At 41.4% G+C, this 27524-nt stretch overlaps 1 protein-coding gene across 25 annotated transcripts in view; it reads right to left on the bottom strand.

Moving 5' to 3' along the window:
- Positions 1–690: 690 nt before the first annotated feature.
- Huwe1 (HECT, UBA and WWE domain containing E3 ubiquitin protein ligase 1) overlaps positions 691–27524 on the bottom strand; it is a 200895-nt gene continuing 174061 nt past the window's right edge. For 16 of the 25 annotated variants that reach the window (XM_031369185.1, XM_031369177.1, XM_031369166.1 and 13 more), the window contains 32 exons: positions 27418–27516; positions 26697–26830; positions 26336–26504; positions 24827–25055; positions 24194–24372; positions 23834–23923; positions 23531–23685; positions 21644–21707; positions 19527–19814; positions 18271–18526; positions 17929–18059; positions 17057–17271; positions 16691–16979; positions 16446–16548; positions 15143–15689; positions 13870–14482; positions 13117–13235; positions 12856–13012; positions 12013–12145; positions 11583–11785; positions 10860–10987; positions 9703–9802; positions 8130–8288; positions 7526–7771; positions 7082–7199; positions 6475–6615; positions 5391–5678; positions 5174–5279; positions 3872–3989; positions 3401–3582; positions 2992–3182; positions 691–1852 (listed from right to left, as the gene is read on the bottom strand). In XM_031369185.1, coding sequence (XP_031225045.1) covers positions 1750–1852; positions 2992–3182; positions 3401–3582; positions 3872–3989; positions 5174–5279; positions 5391–5678; positions 6475–6615; positions 7082–7199; positions 7526–7771; positions 8130–8288; positions 9703–9802; positions 10860–10987; positions 11583–11785; positions 12013–12145; positions 12856–13012; positions 13117–13235; positions 13870–14482; positions 15143–15689; positions 16446–16548; positions 16691–16979; positions 17057–17271; positions 17929–18059; positions 18271–18526; positions 19527–19814; positions 21644–21707; positions 23531–23685; positions 23834–23923; positions 24194–24372; positions 24827–25055; positions 26336–26504; positions 26697–26830; positions 27418–27516 — 6053 coding nt within the window. In that variant the 3' untranslated portion in view covers positions 691–1749. The remainder of the gene's footprint in view (positions 1853–2991; positions 3183–3400; positions 3583–3871; positions 3990–5173; positions 5280–5390; positions 5679–6474; positions 6616–7081; positions 7200–7525; positions 7772–8129; positions 8289–9702; positions 9803–10859; positions 10988–11582; positions 11786–12012; positions 12146–12855; positions 13013–13116; positions 13236–13869; positions 14483–15142; positions 15690–16445; positions 16549–16690; positions 16980–17056; positions 17272–17928; positions 18060–18270; positions 18527–19526; positions 19815–21643; positions 21708–23530; positions 23686–23833; positions 23924–24193; positions 24373–24826; positions 25056–26335; positions 26505–26696; positions 26831–27417; positions 27517–27524) is intronic. The other 9 variants (XM_031369223.1, XM_031369337.1, XM_031369302.1 and 6 more) reach the window with 6 other exon arrangements.

Raw genomic sequence — 27524 nt, 5'->3', positions numbered from 1 at the left:
ACACTGCTGGGCAAAGTAACCCAGCTACTTGGGAGGCTGAGGCAGGGTTGCCAGCTTAGGCAGTATAGATCCCAGTGTTAAAAAAAAAATCTGTGAAACACTGTAGATCTTAATGTACCACAGTATATAATATGAAAAGGGACATTTATATAACCAGCTATACCTAGCTAGTTTAAGAAATATCAGCAGTGATACTGAAGTGATGTGTACACATACCTCTTCCTAGTTACATATTTCTATTCATTTTGCATCACTCACATTGGACATTTCTCAAAGCAGATGTGATGTACTCTATTATACTTGGTTCAACCTAGATGCAACTCCTACCCAACTGTAGAATGCTACTCAAGGCCATTAACAATTGGGAGAATCTACAAGGCTGCCTGGTCTACTTGGAGACATTGCATGTGTCAGAGGTGTGACTGTTTCCTCCAGACAAGATGTTCTGAGATAGGGACAACACACTTACCTGTCTTCTCAGTTATCAGAGCAAGGTTAGATACAAAACAGCCAATACTGAACAGAAAGAAAATGGCTGCCAGCCAACTTATCAGGCCCATAGAATCAAGGTGAAGACATCTCTTGCTTTTCTACACCTAATATGAGATGTCAGTAAGAAAAAAAAATTTTAAGCCACAGTGCCCCAATAAATAAGAAAAACCACACAAATAAAATACTACTTGGGATTGGTTTTCTAACTAAATTTTTATTAAATTTTTGTTGTTCAAGGCTGGAACCATCAAAGTCTGATAAAATGCTGGATAGAGTAAAAACCACAAGAGACTACTAGATAATCTGTGAATACTTGCAAACAAATGACAAGACAGACAAAAAAAGGTGGTCTTGTGGAGAGCTAGTCAAATATTTTGCTTATTAAAGTTTAATAGAAAGGAACCAAAACTTGTAAGAAATTAAACTTGAGATTATTTATCATAAATGCTTACCAAATGAACACATTGTATGGGTTGAGTAAGTTTTGTTCCAAATACTCAAGGTCACAGCTTCAAGAGAATATTCCATTTTAAATAACAAAAATCTTCCCAATTCCTGGTGTCTGACAGTCTTTTCTCTGGGGAAACTGACTGAAGAAGGAAATTCTATACCAGAAGTGGAAGTGGGTGGGTGAGCAGGAGGGCAGAAATGGTTTTCTGGAAAGTTCATTGTCTAGTATGTGTGTAAGAGGGTTTTTATTTTCCAATTTTTTTTCAGTTTGAAAAAAACTCCGTTGTGAAAAGTGAGTTATGAAGAGTGCTCTTTATTTGAAACCTCCACAACACAGATGCCAATCTTGTCTCGCATTGAATCATTAGCTGTGCACATCAACACATTCCAAGCACAAATTAAGAAATGCAAACAGAACAAAAAAATATATATATATATAATTTTTCCCCTATCCAAAGGTTTCAAGTCTCAATGCAGCAAATCCTTCTGAACACAGAATCTGAGGAGCACACTGTTCATTTGGGACAAATCAGTCCCTGCAAAGGCTACTGCCTTCTTAACACATGGGGTGGGGATCATGGACGGCATGGAAAAGGGAGAGGCAAGGAAGGGTAGAGGAAAAAGAATGAGAAGCGAACAGGTATGCACTAGGGAAGATGGGCAGCTGGGACACATACATGGTGAGTTGGTGAATTTTATTTATTGGATTTTGACATTTTCTTTCTGGATCTTTTAAATCCCCCCCCCTCCCCAGGTCCAACAATGGTAGAAAAACCCCACAGAAGTAGGCAGGGCCTTATTTATTAATTAGGCCAGCCCAAAGCCTTCAGAGCATTCCTGGATGGCCAATAGTAGCATGTGGCGGAGCTTCTCAAAGCTCTCATAGGCGGGCAGGTCCAGTTGATTAAAACTAAAAAGAAAGATTAATTCATGAGAAAAGAAAAATGAAACCCAGTATTACCAACCTTCTCTTCCTTTCTGAGCCAGAGCTTATCTACCCACTTATCTCCCACTTTTTCTCCAACCTGATAATTTGGCCTCAATACTAGGAACATAAATTGACTCTTGCAACTATCCTATAGGTAAGGCTCATTATGGCCTTACCTATAGGATAAAGTTTAATGCACTGGAGAAGAGATAGCTGGCAGTCACATATATAGTGAGTTGGTAAATTTAATCTATCCCTTAAGGTTTCACTTTAAAATGATTATTTTATGTATATTAAGTGTTTTACTTGTATGTATGTATGTGCACCATACTGTGTGCTTGCTGCTGTAGTTATAGATGGTTGTGAGCCATCATGTGGGTGCCGGGAACTGAATCTGAGTCTTCTGCAAAAGCAGTATGTATCTTACCTGCTAATCCAGCCCCTCATCTATTAGTTTTTAGCTTTTTCTATTACTCTTTGAGACCTAGTTTGAGAAGTTTGACTCAAACTTCTGATTGTCTTACCTCCCAGGACTACAGGTATGCACTGCTGCATATAATTTATGTGGTGTGAGGAATAGAATCATGGTATTGTATTGGAAAAGTACTTTTAACCAACTGAACTACATACATCTCCAACCATGACATTTCCTAAGAAACAATTGCCTTTAAGGAGACATCTTGGTTCACTAGTGATGTATATGTATGGGTATATGCATGTTAGTGGAGGTGCCTATAAAGTCCAGGAGAGGAGGCCATTATACACCTTGCCGTTGGGAGTTACAGTGGTTGCAAACTGACCTCCACGAGTGCTGAGAACTAAACTCTGGTCCTGTGAGTAGGAAGGAGCTCTTAACCACTGAACCAGCCTGGCAAAACGTTGGAATACATCATGATTCCCTAAAGTGCTACTTTCCAATGTCTTTCCAGCTATCACTCTTGTGTTTAGCCTATCTGCTCACCTCAACTTCCTCCATAGACCTAACAAACTGAGGTTTATAAAATAGTAGACTAGGCCATACCCGTGCTCCCAACTATGGGTAGGTGTCTAGAAGTTATCAAGTCTACAACCTCAATAAAATCATTGAAAAGGAAAAACTTATAAATAAGCTGCTTTCTTACCATGTATGAGCTGAAGGCAGGCGATCTGTGGATCTGTCATCTCGATGAATCTGAAACTTCTGAATGCCATTCATACCTTCAAGGGCAGCAAATCCTTGCAGGGGTACCTTTGAAGTACCTGTGACAAACTGGAGGAACTTGGCACGGTCTGCTTGGTCAAAGGAACGCAATGCTCTCCAAAACCACTGGATCTGTAAGAAGAGACACACAAAAGGCCAATGTTATAAAGAGAGCTTATAAAGAAATGTAAGGAAATGGCAACGGACTTGAAATATTAGTTAAGTCTGTTTTGTTCCTTCACAGGATGGGTGAGAACATCAGCTCCGGAAAAATAAAAAGAGACATAAGTATACTGTTATCCATAAACTAGCACTGGTAGGTGTTTCATACACCTCTGCTAGCAGCTCACCTGAATAGAGTTGGATTGGTACTTGTGGTACTCAGTGTTAGATTTTAGATCATCAATGTCGATGGTAGGCAGCCCTGATATGAGCAGCTCTAATTCCTGCTCAGTAAAGATGGATATGAGGCGCTTTGGAATGATTTCATAGAAGCCTTCCAAGAAGGCTGCCAGCTGTTTGCGGATGGCTCCTGTAAAATAATAAAGTGACATGGAATCAGAACTCTGAATCAAAACAACTGAACAGAGTTAATATAGTCTCGGTTGACACCTGAAACTGACAGATCTGCCTGCCTTACCTATCACTGTTTCTAGGCCCTATATGATAGTAGATGAAGTTAAATACTTTGGTAAAGTGCTCTGACTCCTTTTGTGCAAGGTATTTGTGGCTATGTCATAAGAAATAAGAAAAATGTGAAATAAAAGGATGACCTCTTTCCTCGAACAAGCAGAAGTTTATCTAAAGGACACTTTTCCTACCTGTCATTCTCATCTGACAAACCAGGTGTACATATTCCTTCTTGTTCTCCTCTGTTACCAAGATGTTGGCTCCATTGGGTTTGAGGTCACGAACTTCACATACTCCAAATTCTTGAACCTAGAACATCCAAGGTACCAATCATACATATCAGGTTTGGTCTAGGTTACAAGTAGCACAGAGGTGCAAAAACACATCCTAACTCCTTGCCATGTCCCAGAGAGAAAAAGCTGAAGGATGGAATGAAGGAAATTAGTCTTTGGCCCTAAAACAAGTGAGAAAAGGGTAATTCTATTTTTTTCTTTTATAATGAACTGTCCTTGGGACTTAATTATGCACTGTGTGTGTGTGGGGGGGGTGGGCAGAGGTCAAAGACAAGTGTCTTTCCCTATTATGGTCTACCTTACTTTCTGAGTGTTTCTCAATGAACTCTAAGCTCACTGATTTGGCTTTGGGTTCCATCTGTTACAGATGCATGCTACTATGTCTAGCCTGGAACATTTTGTCCTTACATTGAGAGAAAGAGAAGAGAGAAGAGAGGGAGAGAGGAAGAGGAAGAGAGAGAGTGTGTATGTGTGTGTGTATGTTATGTGCACATGTAGATCAGAGGAAATTTGCAGGAGTCAGCTTTCTCCTTCCACCACGCTGAGCCCTGGGATTGAACTTAAAGTATGAGGCTTGGTGGTCTTACCTGCTAAACTATCTTACTGGCTCTAAAACTTTTATTGAAAATAAAAAGTTAGGGCTAGAGAGATAGCTCAGGATTAAAAGTGCAAGCTGCTCACTTTTCCAGATGGCTCAAGCTTGGTTCTCAGCACACACGTTTGGTGGCTCAGAGCCCTGTAACTCCATGGGACCCAATGCCCACTTCTGGTCTGTATATACCTGAATACATGAATAAAACTATTTCATGTGTTATGAATGTTAGTTTATGTGATAATATGCATGTAAAAAAGCCAGAGGATAATCTTGTCCCTAGACAAGATCTCTCCCTAGAATTACAATGGCAGCCAGCCTCTCTCTGGTGATCCTCTTTTGTGTTGCACTCACCAAGCACTGTGTACTCAAAAGTTCCAAGCACTCAATCATGGCCATACCTGGCTTCTTATGTGGATTTCAGATCTGAACTCAGGCCATAAGGCTTGCAAAACATGTGCTCTTACCCACTGAGGAGAAACTAGGAGACAGCTTGCATTATTTTACCAATTCTATTTCCTATTTGATGAAGTCAAAGTGTTTTCTCAGAACGGTTGATACAGAGAGTCAGTTCCAAGGTAATTCCCCAAATATACCTCCCAACTTACCTCAGTGCTGAAGGTGAGGTCATAGCCTAATGTAGAGACATCATTTTCAAGCAGATAAACTAGGCCCTGGTAGAAGTGGTAATCTTCACTTTCCATATCTGTATACCTAGAAAAATGCAATTAGACAGGGTCATGGCTTGGTTGAAGAACAGAAAAAGGGAGGTAAGGATAGGAGAGTCATAGGGCTAAAGGCAGTCTAAAGATACCACAATCTCACCTGACAGATTTGCCCAAGATGTGTTTGTAGAAAGACCTAGTAAAGTAGCACTCCAGGAGGCGGTTGTCATATACAGCTTTGGCTACAATTCGTCCAACAAACTTGAAGTAGCTGAGGTGGTTGGGGTTACAATGGGAAGATGGATTGATCGTGTAGGTGACTCTGTCACCAGGTGAGGTACGGAACAAGGCATACATAGGGTTGAACATCTCTCGAGAGATAATCATGTACCACTCTCGCAGGAGCCCCCCAGCATCCTGCCCTTCTTCTCCTTCAAACACTATATACCTGCATAAGAGAGTAGAAATAAGAGAGCTGTGCAGAAAGCCAGGACAGATCTGACCATTCATGTAGCATCATGTAAGCAAGAAAGATTCTGTGAAATTGACTTGGAGAGTCCATTGTCAGATAAAAGTAGTGAACAGAGTACCAGGAGAGCTCTGGAAACACAGACCATGATTTAATGTCTCAAAATTAGTGATACTTATTTTGCTGCAAGCTATCAATGTCTTCCAGGTGGCTTCATAATCCACAGTGAACAATTATTGACTTGGTGGGGACACTCAAGCCCACGGTTGCCTCCCAAACCTAGAGTTACCAATCTGCTTTGCAGGCAGATTTCTTCTTTTTTTTTTTTTCCTTTCGTCTTTTTCAAGACGAGTTTCTCTGTGTATCCCTGGCTGTCCTGGAACTCAGAAATCTGCCTGCCTCTGCCTCCCAAGTGCTGGGATTAAAAGCATGTGCCACCATCGTCCGGCTTGCAGGCAAATTTCTATTCCTAGCATATATATATATATATATATATATATATATATATATATATATATATATATATATATATATATATATGCTTGAATTGCAAAGGCATTAAAAACATCCTTATCTGCCTAAAACTTGGTGACTAAGTCAGCCAAAAAGACACCAGCAGTCTAAGTCCAAATGCAGGAAGCTCAATTAACATTATCTAAGCCAGAATGCTATTGGGAGTTTTGTAACCACTTCCCTAAACTTGAGGCCAGATTAGGTCACTGCTACTATATAGCCCTGAATCATCTTAGCTGGTTTTTTTCTCCTGTGTTCTTACAATCGATTCTTCATTTCTTCAGGAGATTTGCGATGCAGCTCACGATAGGAGTCTTCAAATACATGGTCACGGCGGACATGCACCGCCATGTCTTCTTTCCGGAGCCCTTCGTCCAAACGTTCCAGCTCTTGGCGGAAATATCTTAGGATGTAGAAAAGGAAGGGAAAGTAGGATTGGGGGTGGCAAAGCAAACACATCTGTCTGTTCAGAAGGAAAACTCACAGTAACATGCTCCCTTTGATCTTTTAACCCTACACACCCAGAAAGTCTATAGCAGCTGGGCTAGATCATTTATTATGAATTCAAAATTTTCCTATTTCTACTGAATAAGGGATCAGAGAGACAATTATATTGGATTTCTGTAACAATCAAGGAAGCACATTTATATGTATAGGAAGGAGTAGAGATGACAAGGAATCTTGAGCCTCATTTTGACTGTACCATCACTATGACTCTAAAGGATGAGATGGGACTTTAGAAATGTAGTACCACCAAGAAACCCTTATAACCCCAAGAACAACTATAGCTTTTTATTTTTCTCTAAGGTGACACAGGTATCACTTATATAGTTCTTCACCCCAACACATCCCAGGAGCAGGGTACATACTTGCGCTTGACATCAAAGTCGAGGACACGAATGTAATCTACTAAAACAGCAAAAGGCCCATCAGCAAGATGGGTGGTAGATTGCCGTAGTATCTGGTTTAACACAGTGCGGTGAGTCTCTGAGAGAAAAGATGACAGCAGGAATCAGTATATTATAGGTCCTAAGAATCTACAAAACATTAACCAACAGCAACCAACTTGCTTTTGTTTTAGGGGCCTTAATCAAGAATTAGCTAAAGGCAGGGACCACTCCTAAGGAATGAATGGGCATTTATAACACCTGGCTTTACAATAAAATCCAAATCCTTTGGAATGCAAGAATATAAAAACTTCTATAGCAGAACTAGAATTAACTAGATCTATTTTTTGCAGAGAGTGTGTGCAAAACTCTAATTTTGCTTAATTAGATAGGAATAAAATCTATGGGTCTAAGAGTTCCATGTACCTGCAAAGCGAAGGAACTTCTGTGTGTCAGGGGGCAGGCTTGAGGAGATGTGCATAGATGAGGGCTCCCTGGAGAAGAATGGGTCAAGGGAGGATGGAGTGGCTGGGGTTAAGGGGGCGGGGGAGAGTGGAGGAGGCTCATCCTTGATGTGTGCCAGCTGGCTCTCACGGGTATCTCGGACAGGTGGCTTGCTTTCCCGCTCTGTGGCATGGACCAAAAAGAAGGCCTCGACAGCAGGCTGTAGCACTAGAGGATTGCAATGACAGCAAAGTGACACTTTACAAAGTTTAACATATAAAACATCCACTTTCTTATAACCACATCACAAATATAAAACACGGATAATGAAAACTTGCAGAGTAATACAAATCCAAAGAGGAAGTCAGAAAAGCAAAGCAGGGAATTAATTATAGAGACAAATATCAAGTACCAGAGTTACCAAGAGAGGGGCGATTCTTTTGAATTCTTGTTACAGACACACAGAGGGAGTTCAACAAACTTAGACTGAAAAAACAAGATAATCACCACCACCACTACCCAACAGAAAGTGTCTAAAAGCAGACCAAGGGGAGTGGGGAATCTGTAACCTCAGAGAGCAACTCACCTAATACTGCATGCTGGTCATGAGATTCCTCCAGTTCTTTTAAACATTCCCCTAGCATGTCCCACAGTTCATCTAGGCACAGTTGCTCACTGAGCAGGGGTAATTCAGGTGGTCTTTCCTCTTTCTCCTTCTCCCCCTGTGGTGTTCCATCTGAGATTACTAGATACACAAAGGACAGTCAGAAACTTTCAGAGTGTTTCTCTTATTTGAGAGTTTTTCCCAGACCAAAAGCACAGTATTATTACTCATTGAACAACATCTAGAAGGTAAATTAAATAACAAATTCAACTCCTCAAATATACTAGTCTCTTTTCAAAGGCCATATATTGTATAGTCTTGCCATGCCTCCTTACCCGAGAAGGAACCACTTGTTTAAGTTATGGGCAATATGCTATGATAGAACTTTGGAAAGTTGTCTTCTAGTTCAATTATATTTTGGAACATTATTTTCATTAAATTCTGATAAATTCTGCCTTTGCAATCAGGTTGCCTTCTCCATACTTTCTTTTTCTAGAGATAAGGCTAGGATACAAAATAGTTATTTTGACTCAATAATTTTAAATGAAAGTCTCATGCCTCTTAAAGTCCTTAAGAAGCAAGACAGACACCTCTTCAGAGCCTCCATTGGTTGGTATTTTTTCCTTGTTCCTCTCTGGAAGTTTATTTGCAACTGCTTAATAGCCAAGTAGCAAGACTAGTTGTATCTTCTAGGTAAAAGAGAAGCAACTGTTTCCTCACTAGCCCTTTCCCCACCTCCCTTCTCTACACCAGAACCCCGTAGGATCCCTGATTGTTTAGGCTTTTTCCTGACCTTCGCTTTCATCCTCTAACTAAATCCTAACTATTCTTCAAGGCTCTGTCAAACTCTAGGTTTGAGTTCTGGCTGTGGCACTTAGAGATTGTGTGACCTTGGGTAAAAGATGGATAAAGAACATGGGAGTAATATTTACCCCCCAAAGCCCAGATGATTCAATAAAGCATTTCAAAACTGGGTGTCCTATGAGAACACTATTTTAAAGTAGTATGTTTAAATTTAAAGTAGTATGTTTAAAGGGCATCAAAAATATTCTGTATGCAAGTTATTGAAACCACCACATTTACTATGTGCTAGGTACTTGGTTAAGTATTACACAAATTCAATTATTTAATTGTAACAACTGTGCATATCCCTGCTTTAACTAAAAATAGTTTTAAAATTGTTTAAAACTGATAGAGTTTTACTATGTAGCTGCAGGCTTGGTATATGAGCAACTCAATCTTGCCTCAGCTTTACGTATTTATTTAGCACAAACACATAGGGCACATCTTGGAGTAAAACTTGTGGTCATTAGTAGTAGTAGTCATGGTCATTAGCCCTTTGACCATGTGGGTTCTAGGGCTCAAATTTAGGTTGTCAAGGCTTGGTGGCAAGTACAAATACCCTTTACTCACTGACTCGTCTTGCCAGGCCCCAATCTGCTACTTTAAAGATAGGTTCTCCCTATGCTGTCCAAGCTGACTTTACATTTATAATCTTGTGAACATTAATAGATCCATTAGAACTTTTTTTTTTACAAGCAGCAGTAGTACTGACCAATGGTCTGAGTATCTTGAGCACCGGGAGATGGCTGGTCCACATCCATGGGTGATTCCTCTCTCCGGACAGATGTCTCTGACTGGTTAGAAGACTCCGACTGGATAAAAGGAGAAAAGGTCACATAAAAGGTGCAACTCTGCTTTTCTCCAGGACTAGAGGTTGGCCCCCTGAAAGTCTCACATATTGAGCTTTGAAGATATTTTTTCCTATCTGGTGATCTAGGTGAAAAGAATGACATGCATGCTTCTTTTTCACTATAACCCTGCAGGTTTCCCCAAGAACTTCTGGATGACTGCATTCTCTATAAGCTGCTTCCCACACAATTCCCACTCAGATCCCACTCTACCCCTACACTGGTGCTCTGAATATAGACAAAAATTATAGGTTTTTCTGGACCAGGTTTTATTTGTGTACATACTCTTAAGGTAGGCAGAATGTAGGCCTGTTGGCTATAATTATTTGTTCAAACTGAACTCAGTATTAATCTCCCATAGGTGGGGTATTTAAGCTATGTCTTAATCAGGTAGGACAGGAGACCGAGCAGAAAAAAAAATACCCCAGAATAGCAGCCCTTTATTTTCTCTTTCTACGGCTGCTGGAGTAATTCCCCCCCCCAAATCTTATACTATGTCCGGTGTGATAGGCAATACACTATATTTTTTGAGACAGGGTTTCTCTGGTCCTGAAACTCACTATGTAGACCAAGCTGGCCTTGAACTCACCTTGCCTCTGTCCTGAGTGCTGAGATTAAAGGCCAGGGTGGAATAGTGGCCATATATAATGTATACCAAGCTCAGGGGACTTTTGAGTTGTTTCTACATTATTTCACGACACTAAATTTTTTTTTAACTCTATATCCCTTCAGAACCCAGGCACTGAGCATAAGACAATTTGCAAAACACTACTAACTGGACAGCCAGGAGTGGGGTATGATGGCCAAGCTTTAAATTCAACCAAATATCAATACAAACCAGTAAAACAATCAATGAACAGTAAGAGAAACATCAACAGAAAGTAACTTTGTTGTCTAGAGGCATTCATTTAGCAAACACAATGCAAAAGCATACAAGGAATGGGCAATGAACCCCCACTGATGACATGGTGCAGGAAGGAGGGTAGAGAAATGAATGAGGGGCCACAGGCATCATGCTAACCGTTGCTGCTTGTTGTTGTCTCCGCGCCCTTTGACCCTCACGTACCATTTGTATAATGGCATCAGCCTCAGCCTCCAGCTGCCGAACAGCTGCCTGGATGCTGCTAGCTGAGCCTAAACCGGAGGGACCTGGGAGAAAGAGGGAGAAGGGGAAAGCATGATATAAAATGTAGGAAGTAGGAATGCCCCAAATTCTTTCCTTTCTTCATGGATGCCATAGGGCATCTTGTTGAATTTGAGTTTTAGTTCAGGCAGTTTTGTATCCTCATAATCAAGTCCCAGGGTAGAGAAGAGCAGGGGATTGCCAGACAAATGAATGGTGGCATGTAGAGTGTTCTATGATACAGAAGCCAAGGTATGAGAACATGGCTAATATTTTAGTTAGGAGTGTTTTAAGGAGGCAGAAAGCACACTTGTAAAGTCTTTCTCAGAGAAATGCTGGTCTCCCCATTTCTTTGCCAGATTTCAATTACCCCTCGATTGTAACTTGATCTATTCATTCTCAGGTAGATAACTGAATGGGTTATACAATATAGCCATCAACATTTGATACTTTAAAAAAGGGGTGGTGGTGTTCTTTTTTGGAAAGGTCAAATAGAAACAAAACAGGACATTTTAGCCCAGCTTCTCCAGGGACTCTGGATCCACCCCCCAAACCAAGTAGCAGCAGCATTACCATCACCACCACCACCACCACCCTCAATTAGACACTCTAGTTTTATACCTAGCCTGCCTGTCTGTTTGGCTTTCTTGTTAGCTCGTCGTGTGTCATCCCGCAGCTGGATGATGACCTGTAGTACCCTCAAGAAGAACTTCTGGGTAGATGTCTTGGATGTCAACATGGACATAGAAGGCAGTTGGAGCTCCCGGCCACCCAAGGGTCGCTTCTGAGATGCCACAATTACCACATTTTCAGCCATGTCAAACCTGTACAGTGTAGAGGTGGCTTATGCATACTGACATCAAAGTATAAATACTCAGAGAGCAAGGAGGGATTCTGGTATTAACTAGAGAAAATAACCTTAAAGACAGTATTAGCCATTGGAGAAGTTTTTAAAGACACCAGGTCAAGTATGTTATAGAAAAGAAAAAACACAGAAGAGGAAAACCAGCCAAAGTCACTTCAAATGTTCCAGATTCTAGCCCATACTTACCTGCTCTGCATTTTGCCTTTCAGTTTGGTGGTCTGTGGCTGCTCCTCAGGTAGGCCATCAGGAGAGAGGGTCTCGCATTGGGCTCGCCGCTGCTGTTCCAGATTGTATTCCCGTAGTTCAGCGAGTAGGGTACCTGAGTAGGCAGAGGATTCATGTGGTCAGATTTCCTTAAAGCAGAAAGCTGAACCTTACCTGGATATCTTTGCTGGAAATGTAAGTGAACAGAAAATTTTGCTATTTGGTTTGTTTCTTCTATGGACCAACCACTTGGGGACTACCAATTCATTGGACTGTCTTATTGAATCTACACAAAATGTAGTTTGGTATAGAGAATAAAAAGGTCCTTTTCTGGAGACAGATCATGATCTAAGTCCTATATAGCTCTTAAAATTTACTCAGGTTTTATGGTATTCTTATCCTCCCTCAAAGGATGCTATTGGACTATGAGATAATCATGGACAATTTTCAAGTGCCAGAACTTTTACATACTTAAAATTATACAAAGGAGGCCATTATTCTGAGTATAACTCCTGAACCTGATCATAGTGTAGGTATATCTTTAAGACGAGAAAAGCTGTTATTGCAACTTCATCATGGGGCTCTTATAGACACTTAATAGGGAGAGAAAAGTAGGTCTTTTCTCATGAATATTATTCCCCTACTCCTTCACTAAGCACAGATGACCAGCTATATAGTCGTTGTTGGTGATGAGAAAGCCAGACAACCTTGTTCTCAAACAATCCACAGATGTTTTGAAAACAAGAACTGCGCTTTAGGAGCATGGTCTAATTGAGTGTATGTCTTATAAGAAGACAGAATAGAATGCTTTAGTATTATTATTACCTATCTGTTTACAGAGGGTATAACCCAGATGGCGGGCTCCATTCAGTAGCAGCTTAAGAACAGTGTCTCGGGTCCCAGAGTCCCCACGAGAGAGCTGCAGTAACACATTGGCTGCATCTTCCAAGCCTTCTTCAGAACAAGAGTGGGATGTCAACACCTAGGTAAAATATAGGAGAGGTAATAAAAGCCCTAACCTGAGAACTGAAATGTTTACCCCCTTCCTTCAGCTTCAGAAGGTATAAAGAGCTTAATTAGACTCACCTCCACAGAGAGCTGTAGCTGGTTTTCAGTGAGGCCAGAGGACACCATTTTCAAGTCTATACCACTGCTGCCTCCTTCACCAACCTTTGCTGGAGATTTGCTGCCTTTAGTAGTGGAAGCTTTGAGGAAACAGAACATATTAAAGTTCTGTGACTGTCATAAGCCTAGAAGTGCTGTACTGTACAGGGCTTCAAAATGGCAAAGCAGAGAAAATGACAATCTATCTATCAAGGCCAAATCTTTTTTGTGTGCTGGGAATTGAACTTAGGATGTTATACATACCATGGTAGCAATATTCTTAACTATGCCTTGTAAGGTTACCAAAAATCCTAAGTATGTATTTCTCTAAATTGCTCCCCTATTATGTCCCACAACTTATTCTTTAAAACCTATACCTGCAGAGAATTCGTATCTGCTACTTGGCTTATTTTCTCTACTTCCTGAGATGATCTGTTACCTTAAATCACACTGCATTCATTCAGGCTATTATTGTATAGTCTGGAAATCTTAGGATTTAACCCCACCCCTTTTGGTAGAGCCAGAGGTCTGGCTTTATACTAATGTGTTCAAGTGCATACACCATACACATGGAAGGTGGTGGTATGGGGAATGGGATAAAGAGAAAACAGGGTAAGAATAAACACATCCTGTTCTCACAATAATTATCATTTAGAGAAGACTATCTGGATTGGGAAGTGAGAGTAAGGTGGGAACCAAAGAACACACCCCATAGCTCTGACTTGAAACACTTACTTGAAACAGTAGTGGTGGCAGTTGTGGGGGTAGTCACTGTGGTAGAAGCAGCTACAGTAATGGTGGAAATAGCTGTGGCAGCAACCAGAGCTGGAGCAGAAGTGACAGGGGTAGTTGCAGCTGGGGGTGTGGGTGTGGGGGCAGTGGCAGTAGTGGTGGTGGTGGTGGTAGTAGTAGATGTGTTTGAGGTGGCAGCAGTGGAGGAACCACTGTTGCTAGAGTTAGTTTGCACTTCCGATACTTTGTTTTCTGGGAGAGCAATTGAGATGAGAGAGAGGAGTCTCAGGAGTTTCTCAGTTAAGAGAGAACTCCGACGGATGACTGGATGTGACAACATGTTCATGAGCTGCCCCAGTGGAGAGGCTTCAAGGCTGTGTGGAGAAGTTTCCCCTTCACCACCAGCGCTCACTGGTACTGACTTCACGGAGTTCTTGCCTTTTCGGCTAACATTCATGTTGTCCAGTTTTACCAATAAGTCCCAGAAGTCTGTACAGATGCCACTGCTGGAGGACTGTGAGGAGCATGGGCTGCAGGCCTGCTTACTGCTCCGTTCCCGATCACTCTCACAGTTTGTTTCTTTGGTCCGCTGCTGTGTAAAGTGGCTGGGAAACACCTGCAGGGAAAAGAAGAATAGGTTCCATCTAAGGAGTCTCTGGAAAGGATAAGCCTGACAGGAAAATATAATTGCTTCTCAGACTCTTCCTTTTCTTTAAGAGCTCTGGTAACACAAGACAGATGGATTATATGACTTTTATCCAGTAGATGGTGAAGCAGCCTGAAGAAATAAGGACTCTGAAGCAAGACAAGATTATCAATCTTTTCTACATCTTTTGTCTCTCTGCACTTATGAAACAAGGAGAAAAACACAGCCTGGCAAAGTTGTTGGTAGTAAATGTGGTAATACATTTTGCCTGGTGCCTAGTACAGTTGGGCCCCCAATACATAGTAGCACTGTTTATTATTCAATACTGAGTTTGTCACTTTCTAGTCAAACAACAAAGTGTTCTGAATCTCAGCTTCTTTATCTGTAAAACAAGAATCATATAGAGTGCAAACAGTTGTTTTGATGACCGAGATAGTACATTAAAAATTGTAAAGAACAAAGATAAAACTCCACGAAGTTATTTATTGGACAATTTCTCAGAAACAGCAAATGGCACAATATAAAAATAAAAAAAAACAAAGTGATTGTTAGCCCTTTAATGTCCAAATCTCACCCAACGTGTTGATGCCCAGAAAGCCATGGGGTCAAGGATTCCTTCAAGCTCCTCACCTTGGCCAACTGAATGAGTGTATCCAAAACATGTCTGCAGACAACAGGAGCAGCCTGGGGGTGGATGTGGACAGTGGAACCACTGCTTGCATGCTTCTCTGTATGTTTACGCCCTCCAGAACGTTGAATCTGGAATATGTTAGTCCTACAGCCTAAAGCAGCATCCATTGATACTGAGAGCCAGGATAGCTGATTGGAACTTTTGGACTCCATCTTGTGGAGCAGATCCAAGGGACGGTTCTCATGGCTGCTTGATGCACAGCTCTTGCTTGACTTCTTGCCCCTTTCTTCACTTGTGGAGAGCTTAGGTGTCTCAATGCACAACTCACTCTCACTGCTGCGCTGCAAAATGGACAGGAGGCTGCGGATGACCCAGTGGCGGGTCTGGGCATGATAGCAGAGATTTCTCAGTACTCGGTGTAGACGGCTAGTATTGAGCTTTGGCTCATCCACAAAAAGTAGGACCAAGAGGCAAGACAGGGCTTCATGGTCTAGAAGGAGTCGTCCTCGGAGGCGGAGAAGTGTGTCCACATTACTGCCAGAAGGCCTGGAAACAGAGCATGGTTTCTGGGTAACATTAGCTAAAGGACTAGGATCAGTATATGAGGTACACGAGAGAAGAACGAGTGGGATAATCCCAGGGAGACTGTAAAAGAAGACAAAACAATCCACAGCAACAACTCTCTTGTGTATCTATCATATACCAGGTACTTTACAACTTCTTCCCCTGAAGGATACTGTACATCATTATTGAGATTATGAGTGAGAGGCTCAAACCAATCAGATAATTTGCTCTTTATTACATGACCACTGAGAAGTGAGCAGAGATTCATATTTTTATCATTTACCAAGAGATAAAAATCTAAGGTCTATGACCCATACCGCTTGTTTTTGCCTTCTCTAGATTAAGGGACTGCCATTCTTTTATAAGGACTGATCTCTTCTACAATTGTTAAATCTCCTGTGCTTCATCCTAGTTAATCAATAAGTAACTCCCACCCTATTTCTGTAGCATATCTGTTGCAGTCCTAAGGCCAAGTAGGCTCCCACTTTCTATTTTGTTAAAACCATAACCAGTATCCGCCACTAGCCTGCCGTTGAGTCTTTCCGCTAAGCCTAGCCAAAGCTGTGGCACTTTGAAAACAAGGGAATTTAAACGGATTTTACCTATCTACTCATTTCAAGGAACGTAGCCCAGAATGGTCATCCAGGGTGCCTTTTAGCTTCTCTACTTATAAAATTAAGGGACTCAGAAGGTAGTATATATAGTAAGGTTAAAAAAAAAAAAAAAAGACAAGGGTACCTATTATGGCTGCTGCTACTCCCCATCTGGAAGGTGCCACCCCTCTGTACAGCAAGGCGAGTATACTGGACCCCACGGTTGCCACTCAGGCGACTGGTAAAAGCTAAAAGAAAAGAAAAAGGAAACTGACTTTGGTGAAGTGAGGAGTAAACTGGGTTGAAACAACATAACAGGTGGTAAAAGGAGGCTAACTAAAAAACAAGGCCAAGATATTCCAGAGCCCTCCCACTTGTCTCTCTCTGTACCTGGGCTTCGGAGAATGGCAGAGAGTGCAGAAGTACTGCTGTGTCCAAAAAGACGCTCATGCATGAGCTGCCGCTGCCGGGCTTCTTGTTCTCGCCTTAGAGCTTGAGCTTCAGCTGCAATATCAGGTGGCATCACAGCTAACACACTGTCTTCCATGTCCTCTAGGACACTACGGCGCAGATCCGAGGGCAAAGTCTGAATGAAGGTCACAGGGTCCATGGGGGTGTCTGAGCTGGCATTCTGAGCCAGTTCCCGTCGCTGCTGTTCAGCTCTCTGCTGTGCTAGCACCTATAGAAGAAAATAAATCAATAGAGTATAGCCCTTTTCAAGCTAAGTCTGTTCTCACCATGTTCCTGTTCACATACTTCCTCTTGAATGGCTGGAGGTAGGGCAGCCAGGAACTCAGGGCTCACTTCGGTCACACCAGGGTTCCCCACTACTGCAGGAGCTGAGCTATTTGTGGAGGGAGCACTTCGGGTTGGTGGCCGTATGCCCAGCTGGTTCTGTAGGACTTCCCGACGGATATCATCGGGGAGAGCAGCCAGAAAGGAGGGATCCACACCTTCAGGGAGACTAATACCTAAAGAGATGTAAGATGTACAGGGACTTAAATTTCATGGATGTTTAAAGGTACTCAAAGAAGAGAAACACAAATCATGGGTTGAGAAAATCAGCCTTTTCTGTTTCCATTGCTTGCAAAGATGTGGAAAAGAGCCACAACCCATCTTCCTAAGCTTCAATAGTTCAACAGCTCAAATAAATTCAAATAGTTCATTAGTGGTATACACTTGTCAGTCAAACTTTATAAAGATTCTTTCATGTAGATCGTGTGTGGCCACCATTATATAGTAGTGTCTTACTACAGAGACCAAGAAACAACTGACCAAAGACGGAAAACTCCATAACTGTGAGCTAAGATAATCCATTCTTTTTGATTCAGCAATGGAAAGCTGACTAACAGTGTCTGTCAATGAGGACTAGAGATATTAAATAATGGTCCTATTTTATAAAGGTAGAAAATGGTACAGATGGAGAGTATGAGTGAGCTAAGGCTAAACTCTAAGCCTGAACTCATTCTATTATGCAACACCTGCATCCTCTTATTGCTAGTCTACTTTCAACAACTCCCACCCCAACTCACACACATACCCGAAGGAAAGTGTTTGGAGGGTATGTCTGTCCAAGCAAAGAGTTTTTGGAAACAGAAACTCTATCATTATAGCACACATGGACTTACCAGCAAGGGGATCTTCTTCTTCACTGCTTGTTGAAGGTAGTGGCTCTTCTAGAATTCCACGAGAATCTGCTCCAGAGATGGCCACGGCAGAATCTCTGGTGGAAGAACTCTCAGAGGATGCAGGGGGAGAGCTAAAGGAAAGAAATCATTCTCATGTTGTCCTTTATACGGTTTTCCCATAAAATGCAAACACAAACAACAAAAATATTCCTAATACCCACTTCTCAGATACAACACATTGATCACAGTGCAACAAGAATGCCTGATAGTGAACAAGTATGAGTTTAGCTTGAAATAACCTCTAATGCATTCCTAGGCTCCTCTTGGCTGTATAGAACTTACCTGTCCTCAGGTGGCTGAGTGGATTCTCTTGACACATCAGGTCTGCCTTGCACTTCTGCCGCATTTGTTGGGGCATCCCCAGGAGTGGAGCTACCTGCTGTGGGCTGCTCAGAACTGCCAGCTGCTGGAGTGTCACCCACAGCCTCTTCTAATGTACAGGAAGCCAGGCTGCTGGTGTCCATGGGAGAACCTTCCAGCTGACTGCTGACAGCTGTTAATGCATCTGAATCTTCAGCTCTCTCTGGGGAAAGAGAGGCTAGAAGGAAGTAAGAGTGAGAAATTAGATGGCTGCTTTGAATTAAGGTTATATAACAGGCAAAGTCTTTCTTTGGTAGGTTTGTTTCCTTTTGCAACAGTTAGGACAAACTTTTCACTCATCTATATCACCACTTGATTATCTATTGCCCACTCTTCCATCTCAACTGCCCTTTAAATTCCTTAAGATGTTTCTATGTACTACATGTTTGTTCTACCAAATATTACCTAGGACATGGGCGTCTGAAAACATCTTTTGGGAATTACCACCGTGGGTGGTAGCACGCCCAGCAACCCTGGGCTGTTTAAGTGGAGAAGGGGCACTGAGAAGCATGCATGTATTCATCGTTTTATGCAATAGTGATGTGACTAGCTCTCACAAAGTTTCTACTGTGACTCTCCCTACTATGACAGAATATAACCTGGAACTCTGAGTCAAAATAAACCCTTCTTCCCTTAAAATAACTTGTCAGATTATTGTATCACAGCAACAGGAAACAAAAACAAAAAAAGCTGGCATCTTAAAAAAAAAAAAAAATCTCTCCAGGCTATAGCATAGAAATTATGGTATAGTGAAGTCAGTTTCAATATGCCTTGTTAAAAATATTTTGTTGAGAATTTTGATTCACCATTTTTAATAAATGAGCAGTAGGTATGTGAATAATGACAGGAAAACTGAATGATATAGAATATCAGTTTATGAATGAAGGCACCGTCAACTCTGAAAAATTATTTTCAAAGAAGTTAAAAAACAAACCTGACATGATAGTTCAGAAATGAGTATTGCCCAGATAAATGGTGGCATGCCTAATACTATCATTAAGATATACAACAATAATTAACTGAGGACACAAAGAAGAAATCTCAGCTTCAACTAAGAAAACTGGAGTGTAAACTGAGGATTTTGAGCTCCTAATTCTTTAAACTGAGAAAGCAGAGAAAAGTTACAAAGATAGCAATTCTTTTCTTTTTATGCCCTTTAAAGTTGACATTCTACTCACTTATGGTGGGAGCTGGAGACAATTCCATTTGAGTTGTTTCTGCTTCTCCACTTGGTCTTGTGGGCCCCAATTCCTCCAACTCTATAGGCATCAATAACTGTGTAGAGTTTCCCACTTCTTCAGCAGGGGACTGCAGTTCTTGAGGAATTTCTCCTAAGGATGGTGGGGGTGGAAGTGCTGGCTGTTGCTGGGAGGGTTGTAGGGTACCAAGTGTTTCCTTGGAGTCAGATGTAGGTGCATCCGTTGAAGAGGGGGTTGTTGGATAGCTGTCAGGCATAGGAGTCCCATCTTTATTGGAAAGAATGATATTCCAGGTTAAGGGGAACTTAGCGAGTGACCATGGTAAGAATCCAATCAGCACATGCAGCCTGGTAAGGACCCATTCAAATAAAAGACATGAAAATCTCAAATTAATCTGTTCCCAGAAACAGTTCTTGGCTGGCATATCATAATAAGGGCTAAATCACAATACTATCTGTATCTCAACACCAGAGATATGACTCTGATGATCTAGAGAATACAATCTTTTCTATGTTCCAGGTAGAAGGGAACAGTTGCATACCACATAGATAGGGCAAGGCTACCCAGAAAAATCTACTAAAAGCTTAGAAAGCCTTACATTTCCTGATCTACCTTGGAACAAGAAATGGTCAGAATTTATTCATAATTTACATTGTTGCTATTGTTTACAAGACAAGGTCTCAGACAGCCCAGGCTCATACCGAGCTCACTCTATGCCTATTAAGTTTTAGAATTGCAAGAATGAATCAACATGCCTTGCTTCTTATTCAAAATTCCTAAACTATAGTTTCCATTCATATTTTATTATGAGTAAATAAAGTTACCATACAATCAAAGAGTAGAAGAATGTCCAGTTTATACTCAATGGTAAAATAATCAGTTAATATAGTCTAATATATGGACAAGTCCTTTAACATTATTTGCCTCACTCTATCATCTGTCCCCAACATTTACAGCTTTTTATTAATGGAGTCAACACTGCCAAGACTTAATGTGAATATGCCGCACACCAGGGAAAGTAGTAAGTTGTATAGTTATCTTCTTATTGGGGCCTAAAATCCCTACCCCACAACAATACAACTTACTACCTCACCCCAGCATGTGCAGATGTGTCTAGTAAGGCTAGTAGGCAAAAGGCCATTTTACCTTGTAGCATAGACCCTTTCATATAGCTTTTTGCTAGATTAAGAGCACTGGGACATCTATTCCCTTTTTAATGCTTTTAAAATATTATGTAGGCTTTGGTAAAACAAGTCTCCCAATTCAAGGGCAGAAGATTATTTAAGGATACTTCTAGAAGGAAGTTCTGAATAGACATGAGGCAAACATGATACCACATTAACCAATGACAAAAATGATTACTGACCATTGTTAAGATGATTAGAAGGAATAGGAAGTGTACATATGTAATATATAAATATATATATATATATGTGTGTGTGTGTGTGTATATATCCCACAAAACTATGATCCCCAAAACCCCAGTTTTAAAGACAATGTTCTTAAAACTTTGAGATTCCATAGACCACTTAGATTTTATATTAAGAATGAAAAGGACTAAAGTAGGCATTACTTTTGGTTTTGTAAGAAAAACCCCCAACAATTTAGTAACAATATTTTGTTAGCCAAGATCCAGGAGAACATAACTTCTAAACATAAAAGTCTTCTGAATGGAATAAATCTAGCTCTGAAACACACACTAGACTTCCCTGTGTTAATTTTCATGGAGAACTGGCAACTGAGAACCACTGCCATCAGGTGTTCTAATCAAGTGCCATACCAAAGGATGTACCTCAAAGATGTACATGCCTAGTTTGTGGAGAAAAAGAACAAGATACATGACCTGTGTACATATCAGACTGAAACACAGCATAACCATAACAGGAACCTAAATAGGGCTAGTTGGATGGGAAGTGTACCACCGTGGGAAAGACAGTAGACTGTATAGTTATCTCCAAGATGGGGTATGACCCTAAAACTATACAATCTACTACCTCATCCCACAGAGCACCAGTGTCTGTCTTCAGTCCATGTGGCCAGCTATTTGGAAAGAATCCACTGATTAATTAGCAAGAGTGGAAGGGAGAGAAGGTTACCTGAGACATTCTGTTCAGTGGAGTCATTTGTCTTAGATACAGTACACTGCAAAGAGAAGAGAGACTATTGGGAGACATTTATAAGCACACAAGAAAGGTCAAATATGAGAGTCATTATCCCTTACCTAGACTACCCAGGAATTCAGTGACCTGGCCATGTGGGCATTTCAGAATACAAAACATTATCCAATTCTTTACATATACTATACTAATTTTCAACAGCTTTGGAGAAGACTTGGGGATATAGGCCAGGTGGAGAGTTCAAAAGTTTACCATGTGTGAGGTCCTAGTTTTTATCTCCAGCAACACACTAGAAAGAATGCACTAGGTTACATAAAGACAAAAGTATGGGAGTGAGCAGGAAATGATTAATGAGAGAGTAAAAAAAGAACACGTTAGAAATAAGCACAATTGTGAGACAGGAAACTCTTAGATCTACTATTTCCCTTCTTTGGATTTATTATTTTTTCCATTCTAGCTTTGTTTTGGGGGTATTGCTTTGGATCAAACCATGCACATGACAGTGAAGCATTCTAACACCTAACTATAATCCAATGTCCATTTTAGCTTTTAGTCATATTCACTGTTACCGTTTCAAAGGCAAAGTTTTATATAAAGATATTTGTTAGAGCAAGCTTGTTATTATAAACAAATACCTCAATGCGTCTGCACTAATTTTAGTTAGCATGTTAGGAATCAAACCTGGACCTTGTAGAGACTGGGAGAGTGCCCTATCACAGAGCTATACCCTCAACGCACTCCTCCTCCCATTTCTTTTCATGTGCAGGAGTATGTGACTACATATAAGTATGTGGGCTAGGCTTATATAGAGCAAGCACTGAGCCAATCCCAGTAATTTTTAGTATTTTTCTTTGCCTTATTGTTTTGGGGTAAGAGCTCTCTGAACTAAACCTGGTTTTGCTTAGGCTAAGACCAAAAGAGGGAAGGTGTTGGATCACAGGGAATTGGAGTAAGTTTTAAGCTGTTACACAGGTGGGAATGAAACTGAGGTTATCTCCAACTCCTCATGTCTTTATTTTTAATTAACCTAATAAGGAGGCAGATAGGTCAAAGATACAAGAAAACCTACAGAATCAAGTAACCTGGGCCTATAGGGGCTAACTGAGATGAAGTACCTACACATATCTAACAGATATACAGCTTGGTCTTCATACAGGAGAAGCAGAGACTGTTCCTTAGTCTGTTGCCTGACTTTGGCTGCCTTATCTAGCCTCAGTAGAAGATGCATCTAGTCCTACTGCAATTTGATATACCAAGGTGGGTTGATATATATTGGCGGCCTCTCGTTCTCCGAGGAAAAAGGGATAAGGGGGAGAGGGAATAAGGGAAGGGAATGCGAAAGGGAGGGACTGGGAGGACAGGAGGGGAAGTTTTGATTGGTATGTAAACTAAATAAAGAAAAAAAATTACCTAATATCCTAATTGCTGAGTAGGATATACTACAGCCTTCTATTCTTTTTTTGTGTGTTTCTATTAACTTTTATGAATATACATTAATGGTAATAGATTTCAGGTGGGAAAATTTTCTGGAAGTCCACTGTGAAATGGAAGTGAGAACCAAGAACATGGGCTGAGAGAGGGTCTACTTTTAGGCCTTAGAGATAGAGTTTACAAAGTAGGACTATTATGTAAGGAACCATTTTGGTTCACATTTCCACAGTAAGATAGTGGAGAAATAATTACCTCTGGGTTTGACTTTTTTTTCTGTCTAAAAACCAGATGAATAATCAATCTGGAAATGAACAATCTTTTATGTTCAATGTAATATTCTAGATTTTTTTTTTTAGTGGTTTAGTACTATGAGCATGGCAAAACAGTAATAAATACAAAACGGTACATCTCTTAAGTCCTTTGGAGTTACCTCACCTGAGCACTCTGATCTCTGTTCTCCTTGTCTTCTTTGCCTTTATCTATTATTTTTGTTTCTTCCTCAGCCAGTTGTTTCCTGCGTTTCTCCCTTCTCTCTTCTAGCTCCTCATCTCTCAAGAACTCCAGGTGATTGACAATGGGTACTTTAACCACTATAAGAAAAGGGTAAAAATCAGAGGCTACTTTGGAAAGGTTGAGAAGAAGCAGATCCAACAGCCAGAGAATCAAAAAGAACTCTCTGCATACTCATTCTAGCACTGAAAGGCTCATTACTACCCTGATATTCAAGTTGCCACAGACCTGAAACACAGTCATGCATACTCTCGGCATCAAGAACTTTGCATTCCTCTGTCCATCGGGTTAGAGCTGTTGGGATGCTGGACAGGGTTCCTATAGGAGAACAAAATGAAGTGCAATTCTTGGCTTTATAAAGTGTCGACTGACCTAAAAACTGCATTATTTTCCTAAAAGAACCCATGGTCTGTCACAATTTTGCTGTTTAACAGGTACCCAGATGCAATAAAGAGTTGTTGTCCTTGGCTAAGTCACCAAGTGGTTTTGGCTCACATAAAATGTAGTTTCTCCACGAAAGATACTACTCTTCTTAGGATTGAACAAGAATCGAAGAACTCTATCCTCCCTCTTACTGCATAAACTTGCCTGCTTGGCTAGTGGCTGTACTCTGATCATGAAAAAAGTCATCCAGCAGCTCGTCATCAGACCTGGCGATGATATGGACGTCATCATTGCCCACTAGGAGGCGGGCCCGGCCTCGGCTTTGTAAGGGAAGGCTGCTGCTCAGCTGAAGAATGTCAGCAGCAGCAGAGGGACCAAGCAACCTGTAGGGTAATGGTAAGGTACCACTTTCACTTAAGTCCATAGAAACCTGTTACCATGAGGTCAAGCATGTAATCTATTAAACTTATAGGATTATGGGTAGATTTAATTACACTTGCATCTAAACCTTTTACCATTCTTATTAGCATGCCAGTTTGATAACTTTGAGACTGAACGGCATTACTATTCTACAGTTTGTTCCTTGAACACTTAAGTACCACTAGGAAGCTTTGATATGCCAGGCACCACGTTAGGTATTAATGCCTGTTGTACACCTTTAAGCCACTTATAGTCACTCTTTCATTTTAAAATTGTTTCATTTACTATGGGTCACACACCTTATTTATGAGGAATTGTTTATCATTATGGTCAAGACAATGTTGAAAGTTCAGTTATAATTCTTAAGAGCTCCATTGAGTTCAACTTCTCATTGATTCTGGTTTAACACAAACTCACCTCTGGAGTATAAGAGGAGGGTTAGGCTGGCGATTCCCAGGGTAGTGAACATGAATGGTATGGCCTGTATTGGCAGTGAGCTGTCTTAGGGTCCTTTGACTACGACCGATGCCCTGGGTAAGACGAGTTGTGGAAGAACCACTGCCCAGTGTCAGGGAACTGTGATCTGCATGGCGTACCATCAATGGGTGGGTAGTAGGGATATTTCCTGGGGATGGGGGAATGTCTGCTGCAAGGAAAATATGCAAAAGGGATCAGTGCCAAAAATAAATTTCTTCCATTGGCTGTTCATGTGTAGAACCATGTCTCTTGGGCCTTGCTCATATGAAATGATCTTTCTCCTTTTCCCCTCATTCCCACACCTAATCCAGGCTCTGATACAACCATAGGTTATGCCACCACCTCAATGTAATCCTACCTTTTCCCAGCCTACTTTCAACACAACCACAGTGATGCCTCTAGGTACTTCGGATGCTGGACCCTTGGCCTAGAAGACTCTGCTTCCTTTCCTCACCTGTTCTTTTGTTCTCAGCCCAAGATGTTACTTCTAAAGTCTAACAGGTTAGGTTAGATATAGCTTTACTCTGCACATTACCATACTAATATATGGTTGCCCTCTTATAATTCCTTACAGACCGTTAAGTTCCTATAGAGGGTAAAAACTCTTGTTTTTCTTTACCACCTTATCCCCAGTACCAAGGACCGGTAGGCACATCTCAGATATTCATTCATTTTTGTTAAATGGAGAAAGGCTCAAATATAAGGAAGGTTGATGAAAACCACAAAAATTATAAGTATCATAGAAGATATCTTGAAAATTATCTACTGCTCATTTTGTTTTTCTCTTCATGATTTTCATTTACAGGTGACAAACTGAGGCTCAGAGGTAAAAGGTTATGGCCAAGACAACAGACCAAAACTGTTAGTGTTTTCAGCTATATCATGCTTGTGATTTGACGTAAGACCTGTCCCAAGAAGACAGCTTGAGGCTAAAGAACTTGTCGCTACAAGGGAACGTTGATGTTGATAGAAAACGAGTGGAGAGATTCATTCTCTCTCCCGATCAGTTGTATCCATGATGAACAGTGAATATATAAAATCCACTCCCTAATGCCAGGCTCAGCGATGTCCATCCAAACCCTTGAGATCCAGCGTTACAAATTAAGGATTATTGATTGCCCTGTCACTGCAGTATGCATTCAGGTGCCTCATGTAGTCAGACTTGGTCTCATTTTTTTCAATCAAGCAAAACAAGTTGTCCAGGCTCTAAGAGCTCCCTGTTTACTGAGGTGGAGATTAGTAAGAGCAGCCTCCTCCGATTCCTTCTTGCAAGGATATGTATGCTATCCAGAGAGATGGATTCAGACATCCTTTGACCCAGGATGTTAAGACAGTAAAAGAAGTGGTGTCCTCTATCAGATTGATGGCTGCTTTAGTTCTGCTTGGCTTACCCTAGAGAAGGGTATAAGAATCAATAGGTAAAAACCCAGCTGAGCCCCTGTATCTTACTAGCACTGGAGAACATGTTGTCAAACTCAATGATGAGATCATCCTCCCGGTCAAAGCGCTCAAATCGGACCAAGGGAGAAGCGTTCATATCAGGGTAATCCTCATCCAATTCCATCTCAGAACCATCATCGTCATCATCTTCATCTCCTTCTTCACCTTCATCATCCTCCTTAAGGGAAAATACGAGATGGAGAATTGCTGGAGGTAAGTGTTTTCTGAAGCCTGGTGTCATGGCCACATGAGCACATGAGGGAGGGAGGCGACGAGGCTAGCTAGTAACCCAGATTGTCCGTTTTTTCTGTAGTTCTGTGCTCCCATGGAAGAGGTCATCTGAACCAACCCAAACACAGTCCCCCCTCACCTGATCATCTTCCTCATCTTCCTCCTCCTCCTCCTCTTCATCCTGACTATCATCCTCATCCTCGTTACTGCCACTGCTGTCCTCTTCCTGAGTGTGCTCCTCCTCATCCTCAGGGTCCAGGATATTCATGGAATCTAAAACAAAGGGAGCACATTGGAGGACTATACTGAGTAGCTAGAAAACAGGCCACTGTGCAGGCCGGCAGACTGAGTGGGAAGGCGATGGGGTATCTGACTCTAAGAGAGGAAGAATCAGATCTAGGGTGATGTACAGACTTAGTGAGCCAGCCCAGATTTCCTGAGAGTGCCAATCAATGCATCAACACGCTGAGCAGGGTTGCTGAAATGTGGAAGCTGGCTCCAGGGTGGTGCTTGAGGAGCCACGATGTAGGGCTTGGCCAAGTCTGTCGGTGCCCCCTTGCCTTTCCAGTCCTATTTTGCTACTGACTGCATCCTGTTGATAAGAGGGAATCTGGAGCGATGATAGCAGGTGGGTGAGAAGAAAGCGAACCAAGTAAGAAGTGACAAACTTTGGGCAAGCAGTAGTAAAACGTTATTTGAAAAACTGGCTGAGGATAAAGTGGATGGTGTATGTCAGCGCATGCAGACAGATGCTTCCTTATTCTGCACATGTGGGCAGCTGCCTCCAGGAAAACCCTAGTGTAGTGTCTGTCAGACGTGCAGGGCAAGAAGGGAGGCCTTTCTGGCCTCGGCACTCTCACCTTCTCGGTTGGCCTGCAAGGTGGAAGCTTGGCTGAGGTTGGAAGGAGCTTCATCCATCAGCACGTCCTCTTGTGATTCATCCTCTCCACTTCTGCTCACTGAAGGT

The sequence above is a fragment of the Mastomys coucha genome, chromosome X (genome assembly GCF_008632895.1).
Source record: "Mastomys coucha isolate ucsf_1 chromosome X, UCSF_Mcou_1, whole genome shotgun sequence".
Classification (NCBI taxonomy): domain Eukaryota; kingdom Metazoa; phylum Chordata; class Mammalia; order Rodentia; family Muridae; genus Mastomys; species Mastomys coucha.
Note: the sequence above shows the minus strand (reverse complement) of the source record. Positions and strands in the feature narration are given on the sequence as shown.